We start from the raw sequence: 23,648 nt of genomic DNA, 5'->3' as shown, positions 1-23,648 counted from the left end.
AAGGCAAATGAGGACCCTCACTTGCATAACTGCTCTATTATTCGTAAAGATAGAGCTGGGATTGGACCTGCCCATGGAGGAGTCACCATTCTTGTGAGCAACCATGCCCCTTCCAAGCCATATCACTAACTTCCTCATAAGAGGCCATAGCAGTTCGTATTACAGTAAGGTTCCTCCTGTTTGTTCCATATATTTTCCACCTGGGAATGACATCTCCCTGGATGCCCTTGATGATCTCATTAAACAATTGCCACACCTTTTTTTTATTATTATGGGATTTTAATGGACAGTACTCTGTGTGGTAGCTCCGACATCAATAGGAGGGGTGAGATTATTAAGCATACGCTTGAAGACAATGATTTGGCACTCCTAAATGTGGGTAACCTTCTTCCATGTGTCTACCCGTACATTTACTGCAATAGATCTCTCTGTATGCTCCCCATCACTCCTCCCCTTTGTATATGGGAGGGAGGTGGATGATAACATTTACAGTAGCGATCACTTCCCTGTGTTATCCACACTTTCAAATGGGAGGCGCCTCCGTAGCCAGGTGGGAAGGAGCAGCAGCGCATAGCACACGCTTCTTGATTAAACCAGGGTTCGAGCCCGTCACCACCAAATACGGAGGATGCGGAAAGGTCAGGGCATGACCACCGCATATTCCCGGAGCAATATGGCCTTAGTTGCTAATGCTCCTAAAAACCAAATAACAAACAAACTTTCAAATGGGAGACAATGCCACCCATCTAGGATACCACGGTGGAAGCTCGATCACAGACTGGATTGCCTTCACACATCTGGCAACGTTTAATACCATCACAGTCGGGGAGAAGCCAATTAGTGACGCAGTTATGTACATCACAGAAAGAATCATCCAAGAGCAGCAGACTTCAACACGGTTCCCACGATTTCCAAAAATTATGGTGAAATGAGGATTGTACAGCAGCATGAAAGGCTCAAAACAAAGCATGGGGTATATTTCGCCATTACCTCACCACAAATAACCAAATAGCCTTCAAACATGCATGAGCCAAAGCATGTTATGTTAGATGTCAGAGTCAGAAGGAATCTTGGATCCGCTTCACTTCTATCTCCCAGACGTCACCTAAACTTGTCTGGGATAGAGTTCAGAAAATAAAAGGCAGATACACATTGTACAATACATCGATCCTAGAACGTAATGGATGTGCAAAAAAAATTGCAGATCCAACCGCAATTGTGAATGCTAAGGGCGACATTTGCCAAAGTGTCTGCCAAAACATTGTACACCCTGAGTTCCTGGCCCTGAAACAAAAAGCTGAAAGGTTGCCTTTGAAATTATCTTCAAATAACTGTGAGACATACAACCAACCATTTACAGAACGTGAATTGAAAACTGCACTATCTCTGTCCAAGGCGAGTGCCATTGGGCCAGATGACATCCATTATGAGATGGTTAAACATTTTTCGTCTGATTCTATGGATCGGTTGCTCTGTCTGTTCAACAGAATATATCTTGAAGACCAGTTTCTGGACTCCTGGCATAAGGCAATCGTTCTTGCCTTTCCTAAGCCAGGAAAGGATCCAAAAATTCCGAATAACTACTGTCCTATTGCTCTAACAAGCTGCCTGTGCAAGATCCTGGAAAGGATGGTCAATGCACGGCTCATGTGGTATTTAGAAGCAAATGACCTCCTTTCCAAAGTACAATGTGGCTTCCAAAGGAACAGGTCAACACTCGACCATCTAATAAGATTGGAAACGTAAGCACCGGGTGTCAGTTTTCTTTGATATGGAAAAAGCATATGACATGGCTTGGAGATTTTTAATTTTAAAGGATAACTATAATCTTGGTCTTAGGGGTCATCTATCCCTCTTCATTAAAAATCTTTCATTAAATCGCTCATTCCAAGTTCGTGTTGGATCTGTTCTCTCTCTCGCTCTTTTTGCCAAGAAGAGGGAGGTGCCACAAGTTTCATTCAGTTTTGAGTGTTACGTTTTTTGCTATCAGTTAATTTTATTACCAAACAACTTCCTCGAAGCGTAAACAGTGCCCTCTTCATCGATGACTTTACCTTCTTTTCACAGTCATGTAATGTGAGGGTTAACAAAAAGCAACACGCCGTTGACCAAGTCAACTCTTGGGCACTGGCTAATGGTTTCAGATTTTCTGCTTAGAAGACCGTCAGCGTACAATTTTGTCGCAAACAGAATCTTCACCCACAACCTGAAATCAAGCTTGGACAAATATCATTCTAGTAGCACCGCAGACAAAATTCTTGGGGCTCATATTCCATAATAAGTTGACATTTCTACCACATATCCGTCAACTGTGGACAAAGTGCAAAAGGTATTGACCCTCCTACAAGCCATTTTGTCCAATAATTGGGGAGCAGGCAAACTGCCAATGGCCTAGCGACGAAAGCAATTGTCACTAACATATACTTTTAAACTGAAATCCCTGCCAGACAACCCTATGTGGACATCCATTTTCGAGCCACTATGGGAAAATCTCTATAAAATCCATCAGACTGCCTACCATCCCTTTGGTATTTGCATCCAAAAGCTGCTCAGAGAACTTCACATTACAGTAGACAGTGTTGCCGTCACCAAGGCAACACTTTCCACCATGGCATGCCCACTTTCCATCATGCAATTTCTCCCTTAATATCAGGAGAAAGGCAAGCACTTCATCTGTCTACCTGCAATTCTATGCTGCCCATCGATCTACCTACTCTGATTTCCTGCCCGTCTTTACTGATGGCTCGAAATCACAGTCATCTGTAGGATCCGCTGCTGTCTTCCCAGACGGCACAGTTTCTCAGAAGTGCAGTATATACACAACAGTGTTGTATGCTATAGATCTAGCCTTGGACCACATTAAAAGTAATAATTATCATAGGTGTATGGGTTAGGCTGATTCTTTCAGCACATTACAGGCCTTATCCATAATCAGATAATTCCAATCCAATCCTGTCCAGGGTCCGGCAGAAGTTGTTTACCCCTTGAAGACCAGTTTGTGGACTCCTGGCATAAGGCAATTGTTATACTTTTAAACTGAAATCCCTGCCAGACAACACTATGTGGACATCCATTTGTGAACTTGTGAATCTACATTTGTTATCTGCTTCTGCTGGATCCCAAGCCACATTGGGATCAAAGGAAATGATCTGGCAGACACAGATCAGCACAATCCCATAAGAGCAGCCCACTAGTCCTCTATACAGACTATGGGCAAGTGATAAGAAATGCATTACACACCCAGCGGCAATTATGGCATGGACAGTCCACAAACAAGTTGTATCAAATCAAGCCTGTAATCCAAAGATGGCAGTCTAGTCTGCCCAGCAGCCCCTCGAGGTGGGCACCTGTACCTGGTGAAGGGACCTCCCAGTGATGCTGCTGGGCTTCCAGATTAGCATCACTGGGATCTAACACCCATACCTTGGTTCCAGGGTTACATCTTTGGAATCTGTGCACCGCGACCCATGGAATTCGGAAAGGGAGATCCTGGTGGTTGAGGGGCCCAGCCTTAATACACCACTTTGGCCCATGCTTCGACAAGACGGGTGGTCCTGGACCAGCCCGACTGGGGTCAATCGGCGGGCGGTTCTTACTTCTAGGGTCAACTTTTTTCCAACTTTTTTTCTCCCTCCCTTTGGTCCTGGGACGGGATCAAGGCTTATTGGATACGTGGGTATGGTGTTCCTAAGGTAACTTGACGTCCCATTCGTGTACGCAGTACCTGCTAGTTCACGAGTGGACATCCCCTCGTAGGGCTCCTTGGTTGGTGAGGTACTTAGGGCATCGGAAATTTTTATTTTACTCCTATGAGTATTATAAATTCAAATTCTTCTGGGGGCCCCAACAAGGCCCCTACCTAATGGAGATGATGACGCAGAAAACACCTCTGCAAAAAGAGCCACAACTGAGGATACACCACCACCACCATCAGTGACACCGCTTTTCCTCATTCTCCATTTCACCGGAGAGCAGTCAATTGGAAAGATGTCACCCTTCTTTATCCAGAAAGGATTAGAAGGGTTGGCATGTTCACCAAAATCTATTAAATGACTGTGTTCTTGCGACCTTTTGGTTGAAGCTTCCAGCACAAAACAAGCTGTAAAAATCTTGGACTACATCCATAGGGGGAATACCTATCACCGTAACCCCCCACAAAACTCTGAATTCTTCACAAGGTGTTATATATCAGAGTGGGACCTTCTTCATGTGTCTGAAGTAGAGATCTACTCTGAATTAAAAGACCAAGGAGTGGCAGCTGTCAAGAGAATATCGATATGGAAGGATGGGAATCTCATCCCTACCTGAGTTCTTATCCTCACGTTTAACACCCCATGGCCTCCAAGTTCCATCAAGGCAGGCTATCTAAACTGCCCAGTGAGGATTTATATCCCAAACCCACTGCAGTGTTTTAGATGCCAAAAATACGGCCACTCACAAACATCTTGTTGTGGTAACTCTGCCTGTGCTCGATGTGGTGTTAAAGACCACGAGAGCAAGGAATGTTCAGCTCCAAAACTGATCTGTGTCAATTGCCAAGGAGAGCACCCCGCCTACTCTAGAGCATGCCAGCGGTGGAAGGATGAAAAAGAAATCCAAAAACTGAAAACAGAGCTGAATATCTCCTACCCTGAGGCCAGAAAACGTATCCAACCAATAAATAGCGGGAAACCTTCATATGCCCAGAAGGTTTCTGCTAAGTGCACTATAGGTACACAAACTGAGATGACTATACCACCAAGAGAGTCATTCACTCCGATTGCCCGCTATTTATTGAGTTCACAAAAGCCCACCAAAAAAACACAATCAGCTACCACTGCTATATCCGTACCTCCTAGTGCTCCACCACTACCAAAACCAAGTGGTAAAAAAAAAAGCCAAAAAGTTCAGAAGAGTCACCAGTGATACCAGAAACAATGGATGTAGAGAATAAGGAGGTACTGGATGAATCAGTCTTGGAACTCTTTGCGGAGGAAGAAATAGACACAGGACAGCGTTCGTTCTTCCCCAAAAAAGATAAATCGAAGACTGACAAAAGTAAGCCCTCAGCACCTTGGAAGCCACCTGATGGACCCACCAAACCAAAATAATGGCTAAATTCCTACAATGGAATTGTCATAGATTCTGGCGAAAATACTGATGACATCAAGGCCCTCGTGCAAAAGCACGAGCCAGTTTGCTTTTGCTTGCAGGAGACTTATCTAAAGGCAAATGATGATCCCACCATGCATAACATCACAATTTTTCGTAAGGATACAATTGCGGATGGTCCTGCTCATGGAGGAGTGGATATCCTTGTAGGCAACCAAGCCCCAGTTCAGCCCTTGCTAGTTACAACTAGCATAGAGGCTGTTGCAATTCGCCTTACAGTGGGATTTTTATTAACCGTGTGCTCTATTTGTCACCTGGGACTGACATCTCCCAGGAAGACCTTGATGATCTTGTAATGCAGTTGCCTCCCCCTTTCTTACTTCTCGGGGATTTTAATGGACATACCACCCTGTGGGGTAGTGCTAACATCAATGGAAGGGGACGAGTCATAGAGCGTATGCTAAATGACAATGACCTTTCCCTTCTAAATACTGGAACAAACACCTTCTTCCACATGCCTACCCGTATGTTTTCTGCCATTGATCTCTCTATCTGCTCCCCTTCTCTACTCCCTTCACTTACTTGGGAAGTGGAGGTGAACCTATACGGAAGTGATCACTTCCCTGTGATAACCTCATTACACAGTGGGAGACCGTGTTTTCCTTTCAGATTACCTGGTGGAAGACTGATCAGGCTGACTGGACTGCCTTCCAACATCAGGCAGATTTTGACCTCAGTACCACCAGTCAGGAGCCTATCAATGATGCTGTAACGTACGTCACAGAAAATATCATCCAAGCAGCTGCAAATGCCATCCCAAAAACATCTGCCCAGTTTTCACCATTTCCCAAACCATGGTGGAATTCACAATGCACAGCAGCAAAAAAGGCTCAAAACAAAGCGTGGGGGATATTCCGCCGATATCCTACCACGACCAACCTTATAGCCTTTAAACACGCACGAGCCAAAGCATGCTACATCCGCCGTCAGAGTCAAAAGGAATCGTGGATCCGTTTTACTTCATCAGTTACTCAGTCCACTAGTACTAAGTTGGTCTGGGATAAAATCCGGAAAATGAAGTGAAAATATACATCCCACCCTTCTTCAATCTTAGATTATAATGGATGCACTATTGCAGATCCAACTACAATAGCAAATTCTCTTGGGGAAACATTCTCCAACATCTGTGCAATATCTTCGTATTCCCCAGAGTTCCTGGTTCTGAAACATAAAATCGAAAGACAGGCACTTAATTTTAAGTTTAAGTCTAACGGGAACTGGAAAGAGCTCTCATTCTTTCCAAAGCAAGTGCTGTTGGACCAGATGGCATCCATTATGAAATGATTAAGCATCTTTCACCAAAATCTATGGATCATCTGCTCCTTCTATATAACAGAATCGTTATTGAAGGGCAGTTTCCGGATTCCTGGCACAAGGCAATCGTTCTTGCCTTTGCTAAGCCAGAAAAGGATCTAAAAGTCACTACTAATTATCGTCCTATTGCTCTGACTAGCTGTCTGTGCAAAATCCTGGAGAGAATGGTTAATTTTCATATAATATGGTATTTAGAATCAAATGACCTTCTCTCCAACATCCAGTGTGGCTTCCGAAGGAACCGGTCCACTCTGGACCATCTTATTAGACTTGAAACATCTATCCGCGATGCTTTCCTAAAACGTGAACATTTGGTGTCTGTATTCTTTGACATGGAGAAAGCGTATGACACAACTTGGAGATTTGGCATCTTAAAGATTTGCATAGCATTTTGGTGTCTGTATTCTTTGACATGGAGAAAGCGTATGACACAACTTGGAGATTTGGCATCTTAAAGATTTGCATAGCCTTGGTCTTAATGGCCATCTCCCCATTTTTATCAAAAACGTTTTAGCCAACCGATCTTTCCAAGTTCGTGTGGGATCCTCACTCTCTCGTTCCTTTAGCCAAGAGGAGGGAGTACCACGAGGATCAGTTTTAAGTGTCACACTTTTCGCCATCAAAGTAAATTCCATCACAGAACAACTTCCTCCAACTGTAAACAGTGCCCTCTATGTTGATGACTTTAGCATATTTTGTCAGTCACACCATGAGGGCTATTGAAAGACAACTGCAAAAAGCCATTGATCGCCTAAATTCGTGGGCACTGTCTAATGGATTCAGGTTCTCGCCGCAGAAGACAGTTTGCGTACACTTTTGTCATAAGCGTAATCTTCATCCTGAACCTGAAATAAGGCTTGGACAAAATGCTATTCCAGTAGCGACGGACACAAAATTCTTGGGACTCGTATTTGATAAAAAGCTGACCTTTCTGGATCACATCCGTCAACTCCGCACAAAGTGCACAATAGGCCTGAATATTCTGCGCTCTCTTTCCTCTACATCTTGGGGTGCGGATCGATGCACCCTACTACGCATCTACCATGCACTTGTACCATCCAGACTAGATTATGGTTCCCTGGTATACAATTCAGCCAGAGGCAGTGTACTTCGATGGCTGGATCCTGTCTATCATCAGGCTCTCTGTATCGCTATTGGAGCATATCGAACATCTCCTGTCCAGAGCTTATACGTTGAAGCAGACAAACCACCGTTATCGCTTCGACATAAACAGTTGCCTCTAAAATACGCTTTAAAACTGAAATCCCTGCCAGACCATCCTATGTGGCCATTCGTTTTTGAGCCACGATTTGAAAATTTGTACAACACCCATAAGACTGCCAATCGTCCTTTTGGTATTGTCTCCAAGATCTACTCAAAGAACTTAAGATCAAGGTGGACAAGGTTGTCCAAACACCAAAGCAACCCATTCCACCCTGGCATGCTCATGTTCCGGCATGTGACTTGTCCCTTAGAAATTGGGGAAAGTCGGACACTCCATCATTTGTCTACCTGCAGCTTTATTCAGCACACCGAGCTGAACATTCTGACTTCGCGCTAGTTTACACAGAAGGTTCGAAGTCGGAATCATATGTGGGATCTGCTGCTGTCTTTACAGACACCATTACGTCGGAGCAGATTCCCTCTGAATGCAGCATATTTACTGCAGAGCTGCACGCTATAGAGTTAGCCTTGGATTACATTAGTAAATGCCAATACCAACAGTTCATTTTATATTCCGACTCTCTCAGCGTGTTATAGGCTTTAATAACTGTGAGATATAATCCTCCTCCGGTTCTGTCTTGCATTCAGCAGAAGATTCACTTCCTCCGTGAACGTGAATATGATATCCACTTCTGCTGGATTCCCAGCCACATTGGGATTAGGGGGAATGATTTGGCTGACACTGCAGCCAAATGAGCAATTCCCAATAATAATCACTGCCTGTCAGTCCCCTATACAGACTACAGGCAAATAATACCCCAAAAGATATACTCCCAATGGCAAGATTCGTGGAATAGACAAACTATGAATAAATTATATCATATAAAGCCTGTAATTGAACCGTGGCAGTCTAGTCTGTGCAGGAATCATAAGGAGGAAGTTGTTCTTGCCCGGACCCGCATAGGACATAGTCATTTGACTCATTTGTATTTGCTGAGGACTGATGATCCTCCTATGTGTGCGTCCTGTGGCACAATTTTATCAATCAGACACATTTTAATTGACTGTCCAGATTTTAGCAATATCCGTTTTACTGCTTTTAATCATCTGACTGAGCCTTATACACTCAGTCAGATTTTATCCGACAATGACAATGTGTCTGCTGTTTTTAGCTATTTTAAATCAATAAAGGTTTTTACTTGTATTTAAAATTTACATGTTATTATTTATTTATTGATTTATCTTTTCTACATTTTATACCTTTGTTATTTTATATCTTGACGTGGTGTCCTAAGTAATTAGGTCAGTGAAGGTTAAAATTTTTTTTATATATCACCTGGTTTTGGTGCATTATAGCCTTAGTTGCTAATGTGCCAATAAAACCCAACAACATCTGCCCAGCAGTTGTAGAGAGGAAGTTGTTCTAGCTCCACATAAGGTGCCTCCGTAGCCAGGTGGGCAGGAGCAGCAGTTCGTAGTAGATGCTTCTTGATTAGACAGGGGTTCAAGCCCGTGACCACCAAATACGGAGGACGCGGGAAGGTCAGGGAATGACCACCGCATATCCCCGGAGCAATATGGCCTTAGTTGCTAATGCTCCTAAAAAAAACAAATGACCAATAGCTCCACATAGTTGTCTGACACACCCTTTTCTGCTGAGGGCTGATGACCCTCCTATGTGTGAGTACTGTGACACCATTTTAACTGAATGTCCATGTTTTAGACATGAATGACATTTATCTTTTACTCTTTTTAACCATCTGACTGAGCCCTATACACTCGGTCAGATACTTTCTGACAAAGACCATGTGTCAGCTGTTTTTAACTGTTTAAAACTGATAAACTTATTTACATCTTTTTAACATATACTTCTGTTACATTTTATATATTGTTTATACCTTGTTGACAAATTTGTACATATTTTTGTTCAAATCTTAATGCTAGGATCAACTGCATTCCAATAAGTCTCCTTCACTTTGGTCCTGGAACAGAGTCAAGACTTATTGGAAATGTGGGTGTGATGCTTGGGTGAACTTGCCCTTCCCCTTGTAGGACTTCCGTGGTACATAGGGCATCAGAAATTTTTATTTTACTCTTATTATAATATAAATCCTGTTTCTTCTGGGACCCCAACAAGGCTCCTACTTAATTGCTTAGATAATACAGACAGTACCTCCTGTAAAAATGCCAGAACTGAGGAGACACCACTATCACCATCAGTGGTATCTCCTCAGTTTGGGTTATTTTACAGAGGTATTCGATGGAATGGAGAGCAGGCAATTGGAAAATTGACTTGACATCCTTCTTCGTCCAGAAATTATTGAAACGGTTGGCAGGATCTCCAAAATCTGAAAAATGACTATTCTGGGGTTCTTCTAGTTGAATCTTCATGTCCAAAACATGCCCAGCAAATCCTGAGAGCCATATTGATAAGTGGGAATACCTATTGCCATAATCTCATATAGATCACTGAACTCGCCATATGGTATCTTATCAGGGTGAGATTTTCTTCACATCTCTGAAGAAGAGATCTGCTCCAAATTTAAAAACTAAGGAGTGGCTGTCGAGCATGTATCAGTGCAAAAGGATGGAATTTTCTCATTCCTGTTCGAATTCTCATCCGTACTTTCACTACCACACAGCCTCCAATTTCCATCAAGGCAAGCTGTTGAGGTGTTTTAAGTGCCAAAACTATAGCCCCTCACAAACATCCTGCCTCAGTAAACACATTGCCTGTGCTCGATGTGGTGCCAAAAATCATGAGAACAAGAATATTCAGCTCCACAGATAATCTGTACAAATTGCTGAGGATAGCATCCTACATACTCTGTAGCACGCCTGCTGTGGAAAGAAGAAAAATAAATTCAAAAACTGAAAACAAAACTAACATTTCTTATTAAGAGGTCAGGAAATGCACCCAACCTATATATATAGCAATAAGCCCTCATATGCCCAGAAAATTTCTGGAAAGTGTACTGTAGGGATGCCAATGGAGATGACCATACCACCATGTAAGTCATTTACTCCCATCTCCCACTATTTACTAAGATCACAAAAACCTGCCCAAGATCAATCAGCTGCTACTCCTATATATGTGCCTCCTAATACTCCCCCAGTACAACTGATAGAAGTAAGATCATAAAAACATGAAGTATCTGGTGCTAACACTGCAAAACATGAACATTGAGGTAAAGCAGGTGCCAGACAATTCAGTAAGTCTCCTTCCCTTAGGTCCTGGAACAGGATCAAGACTTATTGGAAGTGTATTACATTTTAAGCAAACTTAAGACAAGATTGAAGGAAAATGAAGGGGGATTGGTAGGAGGCAAATGTCTTAGCTACATAACATCCAACAGTGGACTAACATTTGAAATGTTAAACTGATCAGACCAGCAGAAGACAGGAACGCTTTTTCCGTAGTAATTGCCAACGTCCAGGGGTCTAGACAAGGCACTTGAAGAAGAAGAATGGGGTTTTTGTGAACTGACTATTAGTATTTAGATGATAAATAATAAATATTTCCTTTCGTTTTCTCATTTTCTCTTATTATAACATTCATAAATATAGAGATTTGTTTGTAACATATACATATGTTGTAAATATTAAATAATAATAAAAAATATGTTACATGTACCCCAAAGTTTACATTCTTTCCCTTCCCTCCCAGTGCAAACACTCTGGATTCAACACTGCCAATAAGACTACTACCTAATCAATCAGGTGACACAGACAGCACTTTGTAAAAAGACCTGGAACTGAAGATATACTGTCACCATCTGCGACTCCATTTTTCTTCATTCTCCATTCCACAGGGATGTCAGCAATCTGGAAACTGTCACATTCTTCATCCTGAAAGGGTTAGAAGGGTTGGCAGGATCTCCAAAATCTGAATATGCTGCATTCTGCAGCATATTCACAGATTTTCATCTTTTAGTTGAAGCTTTTTGTCCAAAACGTGCTCAGCAAATCCTGGGAACCACATCAATAGGGGAGAATACTTATCACAGTAACCCCACATAAAACTCTGAACTCTTCATATGATGGTTACATCCGATTAGGATATTCTTCGTGTCTCTGAAGAAGACGAGTGCTCTGACTTGAAAGATTAAGATTGACAGTCGTCAAGTGGATATCGATGCGAAAGGAAGGAAATATCATTCCTGCTCGAGTTCTCATCCTTAAATTCAACACTCCACCATCCAAGATATCAACACCCCAGGATACTTAAACTGCCCAGTAAGGATTTATATTCCAAATCTACTGGGTGTTTTAAATATCAAAATTACAGACTGCTATTTTGGCAACCCTGCCTGTGCTCAGTGTGGTGCCAAAGACCACGAGAGCAAGGTTAGGCGCCTCCGTAGCCAGGTGGGAAGGGGCAGCAGTGCGTAGCACACGCTTCTTGATTAGATCGGGGTTCGAGCCCGTCACCACCAAATACGGAGGATGTGGAAAGGTCAGGGAATGACCACTGCATATCCCAGAGCATTATGGCCTTAGTTGCTAATGCTCCTAAAAACCAAAAAAAAAAAACAACAAACATGAGAACAAGGAATGTTTACTTCAAGGCTAATTTGTGCTTTGTGTTGTCCCATCTTCATCTTCCTGGCAGGACAACACAGAGTAAAAACTAACCTTCAGTAATTTATATAATCTTTATGCCCATCTTTGAATCTTCCCACTGAGGAAAGATGGCAGAACAGAGGCATTGAATCTCCTCAAATATTTGGGAAATATGGGGTTTTTGATTTCCTAATGCAATTAACAACTTTTAATGGATGTTATTTTGTATACAGCCTCCAGTATTACCTTCAATTTCAGCAACAGCCTTTCTGCAATCAAGTTTTTCTTCTTATCCTATACCTTTTACATTTGTAATTTGCAATTTTGTTGTCATCAAACGACTTTAGAAAAACTAGATGTAGAATTGTGTTCTGGCTGCTTTGTATTATAGTCATTGTCTGCTTTCTGTCTCACTACAACTTTGTACTATTCATTATTACAAGAACTTACCTTATTTGCCATAATCATATTTCATTGTTCAGTGATGAGCTTTAAAAAAAAAAAAAAATATATATATATATATATAATAGTATTAAGAAAATAAGTAAGAGTAGAGGGTGGAGAGTAATTGTAGCGAAAAGGAAGATAACATTAATTCTGGATCTGGGACATTGCATAAGCAAATGTACTCTACAGCCATAATCAGGGTGTTTCAAAAGTGATGGTCAATAATTTAAAGGTGAACTGTACAGACTACAATATGCAAAAAAAAGCTTAGTAAACATGGGTCCTTAAGTAAATAGTTTCAAGATATTGCACATTTCTAGTTGGGCTCCACCACTGACTTGTTTGTTTAGGTTAGGTTATGCTCATTCTCTCCGTTTCCCCTCTCTCAATGCTCTGAGTAGCAGGCATACTAGTACTTGTCAAAGGATAGTCAACATGGAAAGAGGTTACAGCAACAAGTGCATATTCATCAGGGTACATTAACGCCTTAAAGAACATGGGCACTTCGCACATGGAGTAAGCAGGTAGGCCCAGAAGCATAACACCTGATGTTGAGGGGAAAGGGTGCAGAAGCATATGATGCAAGAAAGCAAGCTTATTCAGCATCAGCAAAAACTTCACTTCACCCCTCTGTTCGTTCGAAATACCTGTCCAGCTGAGCCTTAAACTTATTTAGGCTATCAACTTCCACGACAAGGGATGGAAGTCTGTTCCACCAACCAACCACCCGCTGGCTAAAGGCAAATTTCTGCACGTCTATCCTATATCTGTCTTTCCTCAATTTGAATTTATGTCCTCTCAGGTGATTATTCTGAGCAAGAGGAAGAATCCCATCAGCATTGAGCATGCTCAAACCATTCAAGGCTTTATACACTTCACAGGTGCCTAGTCTCCAGACACTGTAATTTGCAAAACTTAAGCCTTTCTTCGTAAGAACAACCCTTTGTTCCATTCATTAATCTTGTTGCCCTTCTCTGTACTCGTTCCAGCAGCTCTACATCCTTCTTGAAATAAGGCCTCCAGACCTGTATACAGTACTCAAGGTGTGGCCTGACCATTGCCTTATATAAGGGGATAATCACCTCCTTATTCCTGCTAGAAAAATTCCTGTATATCATTGACAAGACACCATGAGCTACTCTTGCAGACCGTCTACACTGCTCAGAAAACTTTATATCTGCCTGCACAATTACTCCCAGGTCCTTTTCGTTCTCTACCACTGTCAGTGTAGTACCACAGAGTTGATACGTCACTCTGGAGTTGCTGCTTCCCACATGTAGTACTTTACATTTGTCAATGTTAAACTTCATTTGCTACCTCTCAGCCCATCTGTTCAACTTTTCTAGATCCTGTTGCAGCAGCGTACTGTCATTAGTGTCCTTAACAACCCTGTATTTATAAATGATCATTTATAAATACAGAAAACAACAATGGACCCAACACTGAACCCTGAGAGACTCCACTAATAACATTAGTCCACGATGAGCAGTGTCCATTGACACCACTCTCTGTCTTCTCCCGCTCAACCATCCCTTTAACCACCTAGTGGTTCCTTTATCTGCAGATTCTTAATGCATGAAGAATCACTACTGATAATCAGATCAGGAGTATTACTCCCTCTAGTTGCCTCCCGAACAAGCTGATGTAGAAAACACTCATCCACAAAAGTCTTGCTAGTGTGTAAGTGACCAACCCACAAATTCCAGTCAATATCTGGGAAATTAAAATCCCCCATTATAAGACTCTCTGATTTACTGGCCCACTCTATTTCCTTGTAGAGTTTCTTATTATACTTATCAGAGTCATTAGGTCTATAACACACTCCTACTCTTGATTATCTTATGTTTAATAAAACCACCCTTAGCAAAGGATTCACAGCATTTTGCTAAACTAGTGCTCCCATAATCAGTGGCTGATCTTAACAGAAAATGTGCATTATCTCAGAAACAGTTCATTTGCAGCCCAACGTTCACTGGGACTTTTTTGCTTGTTTATTTTGTACTTTTCGCCTTTAAATTATTGACCATCATTTTTGAAACACCCTGTATATATTTAAGGTATGAAGAAATTAATAATTATAATTACATTTATTGGCACAATTTATTAGACTTTATTCTAACTGCAAAATTTTGAAATTTCGTGCTTAACACATATCTACAGCACACATGCACCATAGCATACAGAGCATGTCGGAAACAGAAGCAAGAACATTGATGTCTTTCTCCTAATTTCAGTGGATGACCTCTGATGAAGACGGTAAAATTGTAAAAAAAACACTGCAATGTAGTCTTATTTTGGTCACTTTTTTCATATCTTATTTTAATTTTTTTTTGCCAACTAATATATATATATATATATATATATAAAAAATCTTGTTTTATTTTGTAGACGTTGGTAAAAGGCTATGACAGTGATCTGGAAACACTGAATAGGCAACAAAAACAGCTTGTGGAGAAAGCTGAACAACAACAAGAATTGGACCTAAAAATCTCATCTAAAAAAATCAGAAACGAACAGGTTAGATAGCTCAGAGAAACATCTTGTAGATAGTTATAAATTAACACATTTGCTGCTGGCTTGACTATAATTAATTGAATTCAAAAATCGTGGGAATAAGTCAATCTAGCTTGGGCAGGGCAGAAACATTTTTGGGCTTTCCTCTCACTATGGCTGAATTAGTCAGCTACTGTTGAAGATACCAGAAATCTGTGTTTTCTTCCAGCAAATTGCAAGAAAACATTTCTTGGTTTTTTCGATGTGGATTGAAAACACTTTCATGCACATATGTGTCAGCCAGCAGTGAATGTCTTAATATATCTTGTTATTATAAGATATATAAGAGTGTAAGTTGAAAATGTGAAATGCAATTTGCATTTCACATTTTCAACTTACTTGGGCAATCGCTTTGGACAAATGTTATTCCAATAAAAAAACTTATACTAGTGCATTCTACCAAATTACACAAGTTTTATTGAACCCCATTGTATACCTTATTAAATAAAATTGCAGTGTGCAATAATATTTAAGATGACATTTTTTTTGTTTGGTATACCAAATAGGATATACAGTAGACACTAGAGAAAAGTTATCTGCCTAATTGATATTGAATTGTACAATGTACTTTGTTTTTCAGTGTACTTTGATTTTCAAACCAATAATCTTGTCATTTAAAAGCACCAAGTTTGATCAAAACCAGTCTGCTGAAAGTTGTGCAGGGGTGTGGGCAAAAATATTTTGAACAGCCTTTTGCATTAAAAAAAAAAAAAAATGATGTATTACAGTTAAATGAATATTTTTATTTTCAAGATGTATGAAAATAACACTGAGTCGTCACTATATTAGGTACAACCTACCCTTTTTTTGAAATTGTGCAATCCTTCAGTAACAGCATCTGTGCTTGTATCATGTTATATAAAGCAGGGCAGATGCAGTATGTGAAATTCATGTTAGAATGGGCAGGACAAAAGCTTTGAATATGTCATAGTAGTCAGCACCAGACTCGCTGTGCCATTATAGGTATCTTGTAAACTGCAACCCTTCTGCTGCCTTTACACATGGCTGTGTCTTGGGTATGTTCAGATTAGTCAAATAACCAAATAACCTCCAGGGGTAGTCCTGTGGTTGAAAAAAGGCTGTGTCTTGGGTATGTTCAGATTAGTCAAATAACCAAATAACCTCCAGGGGTAGTCCTGTGGTTGAAAACAGCTTATTGATGCAAGAAGTCAATAGAGGTTAAAAAGATTTGTGTGGGTTAACATAATTGCTTCTGCCTGTATTATAGAGTGAATCCAATGTACAGTAATATTTGGAATGAACAGGTTTTGAAATTTTGTTGAATAAAAACATTCCATAATCCTAAGAATTCCAAAAATTTGCAAATAATGGTTGAAAATTAATTCTGGAATGCATAGCTAAATGCAAACACTTACTTTTGTGCTGAGCTGTATATCAGAACAGACCTCAAAATTTTATGAAACATTTATTCCACCCTCATAAACTAACCCCAACACAAACAAATAAAAATAAAACTGTATACTAAACCTGTAAACAAAAACCACGCATTACTCTGAATTTAAAATAAATAAATGCACAAGGCATAATACTTTAAGAGTTTGGTATCTATATAATATCGGTGTTTAAATACACCATAGATAACTCTTAATAAACTACAAAGTAGTTGTTGTAGGCATCATTTGCTCTTTCTCATATTGTGCTCTGCCTTCACGACGAGTTGCCATGATATTGCACTACTTCGAATAAGTAACTCTTCACTAATAGAGAAGGCTATTGTTACTTATTCTCAGTTGAGTACCACCACCCAGACAGCACTGTTTCACGGCTATTGGCCGATCATCAGTGGGTGGGCAGGTACCCTGGTAATGCAGACATGACGACCCAGTTGTGAAGTTAATCACACAATATGAGAGATGCCAAGAGGTGTAGATGTCAATATTTAAAATAAATAAATGCACAAGGCATAATACTTTAAGAGTTTGGTATCTATATAATATCGGTGTTTAAATACACCATAGATAACTCTTAATAAACTACAAAGTAGTTGTTGTAGGCATCATTTGCTCTTTCTCATATTGTGCCCTGCCTTCACGACGAGTTGCCATGATATTGCACTACTTCGAATAAGTAACTCTTCACTAATAGAGAAGGCTATTGTTACTTATTCTCAGTTGAGTACCACCACCCAGACAGCACTGTTTCACGGCTATTGGCCGATCATCAGTGGGTGGGCAGGTACCCTGGTAATGCAGACATGACGACCCAGTTGTGAAGTTAATCACACAATATGAGAGATGCCAAGAGGTGTAGATGTCAATATTTAAAATAAATAAATGCACAAGGCATAATACTTTAAGAGTTTGGTATCTATATAATATCGGTGTTTAAATACACCATAGATAACTCTTAATAAACTACAAAGTAGTTGTTGTAGGCATCATTTGCTCTTTCTCATATTGTGCTCTGCCTTCACGACGAGTTGCCATGATATTGCACTACTTCGAATAAGTAACTCTTCACTAATAGAGAAGGCTATTGTTACTTATTCTCAGTTGAGTACCACCACCCAGACAGCACTGTTTCACGGCTATTGGCCGATCATCAGTGGGTGGGCAGGTACCCTGGTAATGCAGACATGACGACCCAGTTGTGAAGTTAATCACACAATATGAGAGATGCCAAGAGGTGTAGATGTCAATATTTAAAATAAATAAATGCACAAGGCATAATACTTTAAGGGTTTGGTATCTATATAATATCGGTGTTTAAATACACCATAGATAACTCTTAATAAACTACAAAGTAGTTGTTGTAGGCATCATTTGGCATCTCTCATATTGTGTGATTAACTTCACAACTGGGTCGTCATGTCTGCATTACCAGGGTACCTGCCCACCCACTGATGATCGGCCAATAGCCGTGAAACAGTGCTGTCTGGGTGGTGGTACTCAACTGAGAATAAGTAACAATAGCCTTCTCTATTAGTGAAGAGTTACTTATTCGAAGTAGTGCAATATCATGGCAACTCGTCGTGAAGGCAGAGCACAATATGAGAAAGAGCAAATGATGCCTACAACAACTACTTTGTAGTTTATTAAGAGTTATCTATGGTGTATTTAAACACCGATATTATATAGATACCAAACTCTTAAAGTATTATGCCTTGTGCATTTATTTATTTTAAATATTGACATCTACACCTCTTGGCATCTCTCATATTGTGTGATTAACTTCACAACTGGGTCGTCATGTCTGCATTACCAGGGTACCTGCCCACCCACTGATGATCGGCCAATAGCCGTGAAACAGTGCTGACTGGGTGGTGGTACTCAACTGAGAATAAGTAACAATAGCCTTCTCTATTAGTGAAGAGTTACTTATTCGAAGTAGTGCAATATCATGGCAACTCGTCGTGAAGGCAGAGCACAATATGAGAAAGAGCAAATGATGCCTACAACAACTACTTTGTAGTTTATTAAGAGTTATCTATGGTGTATTTAAACACCGATATTATATAGATACCAAACTCTTAAAGTATTATGCCTTGTGCATTTATTTATTTTAAATATTGACATCTACACCTCTTGGCATCTCTCATATTGTGTGATTAACTGCACAACTGGGTCGTCATGTCTGCATTACCAGGGTACCTGCCCACCCACTGATGATCGGCCAGTAGCCGTGAAACAGTGCTGTCTGGGTGGTGGTACTCAACTGAGAATAAGTAACAATAGCCTTCTCTATTAGTGAAGAGTTACTTATTCGAAGTAGTGCAATATCATGGCAACTCGTCGTGAAGGCAGAGCACAATATGAGAAAGAGCAAATGATGCCTACAACAACTACTTTGTAGTTTATTAAGAATTACTCTGAATGAATTACACAGATTTCAGAATAGAAACACAGATTTCAGTTGGTTTTTCGGTATCAAGCAGTTGTTAATTTCATGTGCCTTTATTTTACAGCACTTGTTTATTGATCACTTAAGATTGATTGCTTATATGCATAATGACACATCAGTTCTAGTGAGTGGTGTTTGATACTTATATGCATCACAGATAGTAAACGTGTTAACAGAAAGGCTACAGACAGTCGGTCAGATAACAACATAATACAGTGGTGGTAGCCAAAGAAGCATTTGGTTACCACATATATTATTTTAGAACACAACTCATTGTACCTTGTTGATGGAATATTGCAGCTGATGACTGAATTGGGTTCCACTCTAGAAGATACAGTTACACTGAGATCAGGGATTCGAACACTGGATGGTGAAGAATTGGGAAGTCATTGCCTGGTCTGATGAATCCCATCAGACCAGGCGAAGTTTCTGCTATTTCATGCTGACACCTGGCAGGATGCTGACCCATCCTACCAGGTGTCAACAGTGCAGGCTGGTGGTGGTGATATAATTAATGATGTGTAGAGAGTTTTCATGTTGCCCATTGGGTCCCTTGATACCAGTAAAGTATCCGAATGATGGGGAGGCCAGTGGAGCAAGATTTCACAGGTTATCTGGAAAATGTTAATGACCACTTATGTCGTGGATGCAGTATCCATCTGTGAATGAGTTTTTCCAAAAAGATGATGCACCATATCACAAAACAAGAATTTTGTGGAGCCCTTGTGGATAGCACAGTTGATAGAATCGCTGTCCACCCCACATCAGGTGGAAAAGACCTGAGTTCGAGCTCCATCAATGTCGTGAGGAATTTTCATGTGCCTTTTCCACAACATGGCTGATTAATCAGTCTCAGGCAAGGGAAGCTTGGTTTTTTTCTCTCCTGGAAACATGAGTTTTTCATACAGCAAACATCAAATCAATCACAGAAATTTTACTCTTTTGAGTAAATATCTACAGTCATTCAGCAACTATGGGAAGCAGTAGAATCAACATGGACTAGCACCTGTGTGGCACAATTTTAACTGCTTGTTGAGTCCAGCCATGACAAATGGGGACAGCCTGGATTTGTCATGGCTTAGGGCTAAAAAAAAGTGGCCACTCAGTTTATATGATTACAGGACAAATGAACATTACCAAGTTGAACTTTTTTTTTTTTTTTTTTTTTTTGCACCTAAATTTCTATGGCATTTCAAAAATGTCATAGAAAGTTTGCTAAAAAAACTTTTCTGAACACAAATGCTGCTTTAAAACCTTCTTCTTCTACTCCAAAATTGAATGGAACAGTATTTCAAAATAGCTTTAGCAGCTTCCAGCAGATGATTTCCATCAATGTCATCTTGTGAAACCATATGAAAATCGTTTCAGTGTTTAATGACATTTTCATCATTGATATCAATAATGTTATATAAAAATTTCTGCTGTTTCAGTTATAATTTTCTTCTTATAATTGAAATCATTTTTAGTGACACAAGAGAATATTAATAATTTTTTAAATAATCTGTTTCAAAATTCTTTTGCATGGCATTAATTTATTTGCTGTATTTATATTTGAACATTTTCCTTTTCTCTGATAATCTCTATGGCTTCAAATCAGGATTTATATTCTTAAGCCCTTGTATATCTCTGAGGCTGTATACAGGGAATTTTGAAATTCACTTGAGTGATTTTGCTGTAAGAAGAAAAAGAAGAAACAAATTTTTAAATGTATTAACACACTAACGTATCATGTTTATGCAAGATGTCTGTAACAGTTTTCTGGCTACGTATACATATAGTACTCATATTTCATACCACAATTAGGCAACAGTGATCACAGTTTACTGATGTGGGATTTACTTAAAGCTGTAACTACCATCAAGGGTAAAAGGAAGGGTTTTTGTTTTCGTAAGGGTGACTACAGTGGTCTCTGAAAGTTTTTAAATTCTATACAGTGGGATCAACTGATGATATTACCAACGGTGAATTCTAAATGTGATGCCCTTAGGTACTTAATCTTGAAGGCTACTAGGCTTTTTATACCAACTAAGAAATGCTGTTCGCGGTTCAGGCCTAAATGGATGTCGGATGAATTAATGAGGCACATGGCAGAGAAGAAAAATGCATGGGATGCATGTAAATTACCAGGCGACACAGAAGCCTACAGCAGATATAAGCTAGTCTATAATCAAGTCATGAAGGAGGTTAGGCAGGCAAAGGCAGATTATGAGAAATCTTTGGCAAAGGATGCAAAAAAAACAGCAAAGAGTTCTTTACTTATGTAAACTCTAGAAGGAAAGGAATGAATCAGATTGGTCCACTTAACATAGATGGTTCGACTATTGATGATCCTGCTCAAGTAACTGATAAACTGAATGAGTATTTTGCATCTACATTCAAACATGAGGAGTTATTCAAGGAGGTGAATACCAGAAGTTTATCAAACTCTAACAAGGAGCTAAGTGATTTTGTAATAACTGAGAGTAAAGTGGAGGAGAAATTGTTGAAGTTAAACAGAAAAGGCACCTGGGAGATATAGAATCTGTCCAGTTATAATGAAGGAAGCAGCAAGGGAAGTAAGCATACCCTTAGCCATAATTATGAGAGCATCCTTAGAGTCAGGGAAGGTCCCCATGAACTGGAGATGTGCAAATGTATTCCCAATTCACGAAGGGGGTTTAGAGGGTGATACAAATAATTATAGACCTGTTAGTTTAACTTCTGTTCTGGGGAAAAGAATGGGAGTCACTGGTTAAAAAGGTGATATAGGATTACCTAGACAAGACAGCAGTAATAGTTCAGACACAGCATGTCCAAGTTTGCAGATGATACAAAGGTTGGCAAGATTGTTAATGACATTAAAGACGATATGCTACTGCAATAGGATCTAGAAAAGTTAGGCAGATGGGCTGAGAAGTGGCAACTGAAGTTTAACATTGACAAATGCAAAGTACACCATATGGGTAGCAGTAACCCAAGAGAAACGTACCAACTGTGTGGTACTACACTCAAAGAGGTGGAGAATGAAAAGGACGTGGGGGTAATTGTGCAGGCAGATATAAAGTTTTCTGAATAGTGCAGACGGTCTGTAAGAGTAGCTCGTAGTGTCTTGTCAATGATATACAGGAATTTTTCTAGCAGTGACAAGGAGGTGATTATCCCTTTGTATAGGGCAATGGTCAAGCCACACCTTGAGTACTGTATACAGATCTGGAGGCCTCATTTTAGGAAGGATGTCGAGTTGCTAAAACGAATACAGAGAAGGGAAAGATTGGTGAAAGGAACAAAGGGCTGCACTTACAAAGAAAGGCTTAAGTTCTGCAAGTTGCAGCATCTGGAGACTAGCACCTGCCGATCGGGCTAGCCGGGTGGGTAAAGTGCCTGCCTGGCAACCGAAACGTCACGGGTTCGATTCCCGCCTCGGGCTTGGATAAAAGTACTGCAAAAACCTTAGGAGGTGCATTATGGTCACAGAAGACTATGCGCCAACAACTACCAAAAAAAAAAAAAAAAAAAAACAGGCACCTGCAAGGTGATCTGATCGAAGTGTATAAGGCCTTGAATTGTTTGAGCAGGCTCAATTCTGATGAGATACTTCTGCTTGCCTCAGATTAAGAACCTGAGGGGGCATAGATTCAAATTGAGGAAAGACAGTTGTAGAACAGATGCATGGAAGTTTGCCTTTAGCCAGTGGGTAGTTGATTGCTGTAACAGATTTCCATCTGTTGTTGTGGAAGTTGATAGCTTAAATAAATTTAAGACTGAATTGGACAAACATTTGGAGTGACCAGATGGGCGAAATGAAAAGGGTTTTTTTTTTTTTTTTTTTTTGGCTGATGCTGTATAAGCTTGCTTTCTTGCATCATATGCCTCAGCTAATGCTAATTACTCCTTAATAAAACAAAAAATTCAGAGGATAATTTACATATTTTGTTAATGGCCTAACTTCTGATTTAATTTTAGTATCTCTAAAATCAAAATTGGATGTTGCATATACTGTAAATTAATATATCAGCACACTAGTTCATAAAAATACTTCTATCGTTTTTTTTTTTTTTTTTTTTTTACCCTTTGTTATGGCTTTTGTGTGTATGACATTTCAAATAAATGGTGCATCAGAGTCTAAGCTTTCCATGCTGCAGTAAAAGCATTCATCTACAACAGTGGAAAAATGTTAATCCCAAATTTTTGTAGTTAAAGTTATTTGAACCAGTTTCTCTGACCACTGTTGTTTTTTTGCTGTTAGATTTTGAAGAGCCTGATGCCAACATTAAGTCAGACTGGTATGCTGAAACACTGAATCAGAATAAGTGACAGAAGAAATCATTCTGCTTCATTATAAACACATTGCCAATTTGATAGAGGTATTTAAAAGATGCACTGCATACAATCACGATTTGTTGCAATGCAACTCTCATGTTTCTGTCAGATGATGAAAAAGACTAATCCCTTCATGAGTGTGTACATATATATATATGTGTGTGCATGCGCGCATATTCATTAAAGTAGTAAGGGACCCATAAGAGACCAAAGGAGTGTGCACATATGTTTTCAAACTTCTATCAAAAATTACATCTATAAATATACAGGGTGATCCAGGAGGAATAGTAAATATT

The 23,648-nt window shown here is 39.9% G+C and overlaps 1 protein-coding gene across 1 annotated transcript in view; it reads left to right on the top strand.

Annotated features, from left to right (window-relative positions):
* Positions 1 to 23,648, top strand: part of LOC150078339 (serine/threonine-protein kinase 10-like) — a 387,198-nt gene that overhangs the window by 285,255 nt on the left and 78,295 nt on the right. The window contains exon 15 of the mRNA XM_090385108.1: positions 15,028 to 15,156. Coding sequence (XP_090241234.1) covers positions 15,028 to 15,156 — 129 coding nt within the window. The remainder of the gene's footprint in view (positions 1 to 15,027; positions 15,157 to 23,648) is intronic.

Source organism: Mastigoproctus giganteus, chromosome 11 (genome assembly GCF_048544385.1).
Source record: "Mastigoproctus giganteus isolate SK-2022 chromosome 11, ASM4854438v1, whole genome shotgun sequence".
Lineage (NCBI taxonomy): Eukaryota > Metazoa > Arthropoda > Arachnida > Uropygi > Thelyphonidae > Mastigoproctus > Mastigoproctus giganteus.
This window is presented reverse-complemented; position numbering and strand designations above follow the sequence as displayed.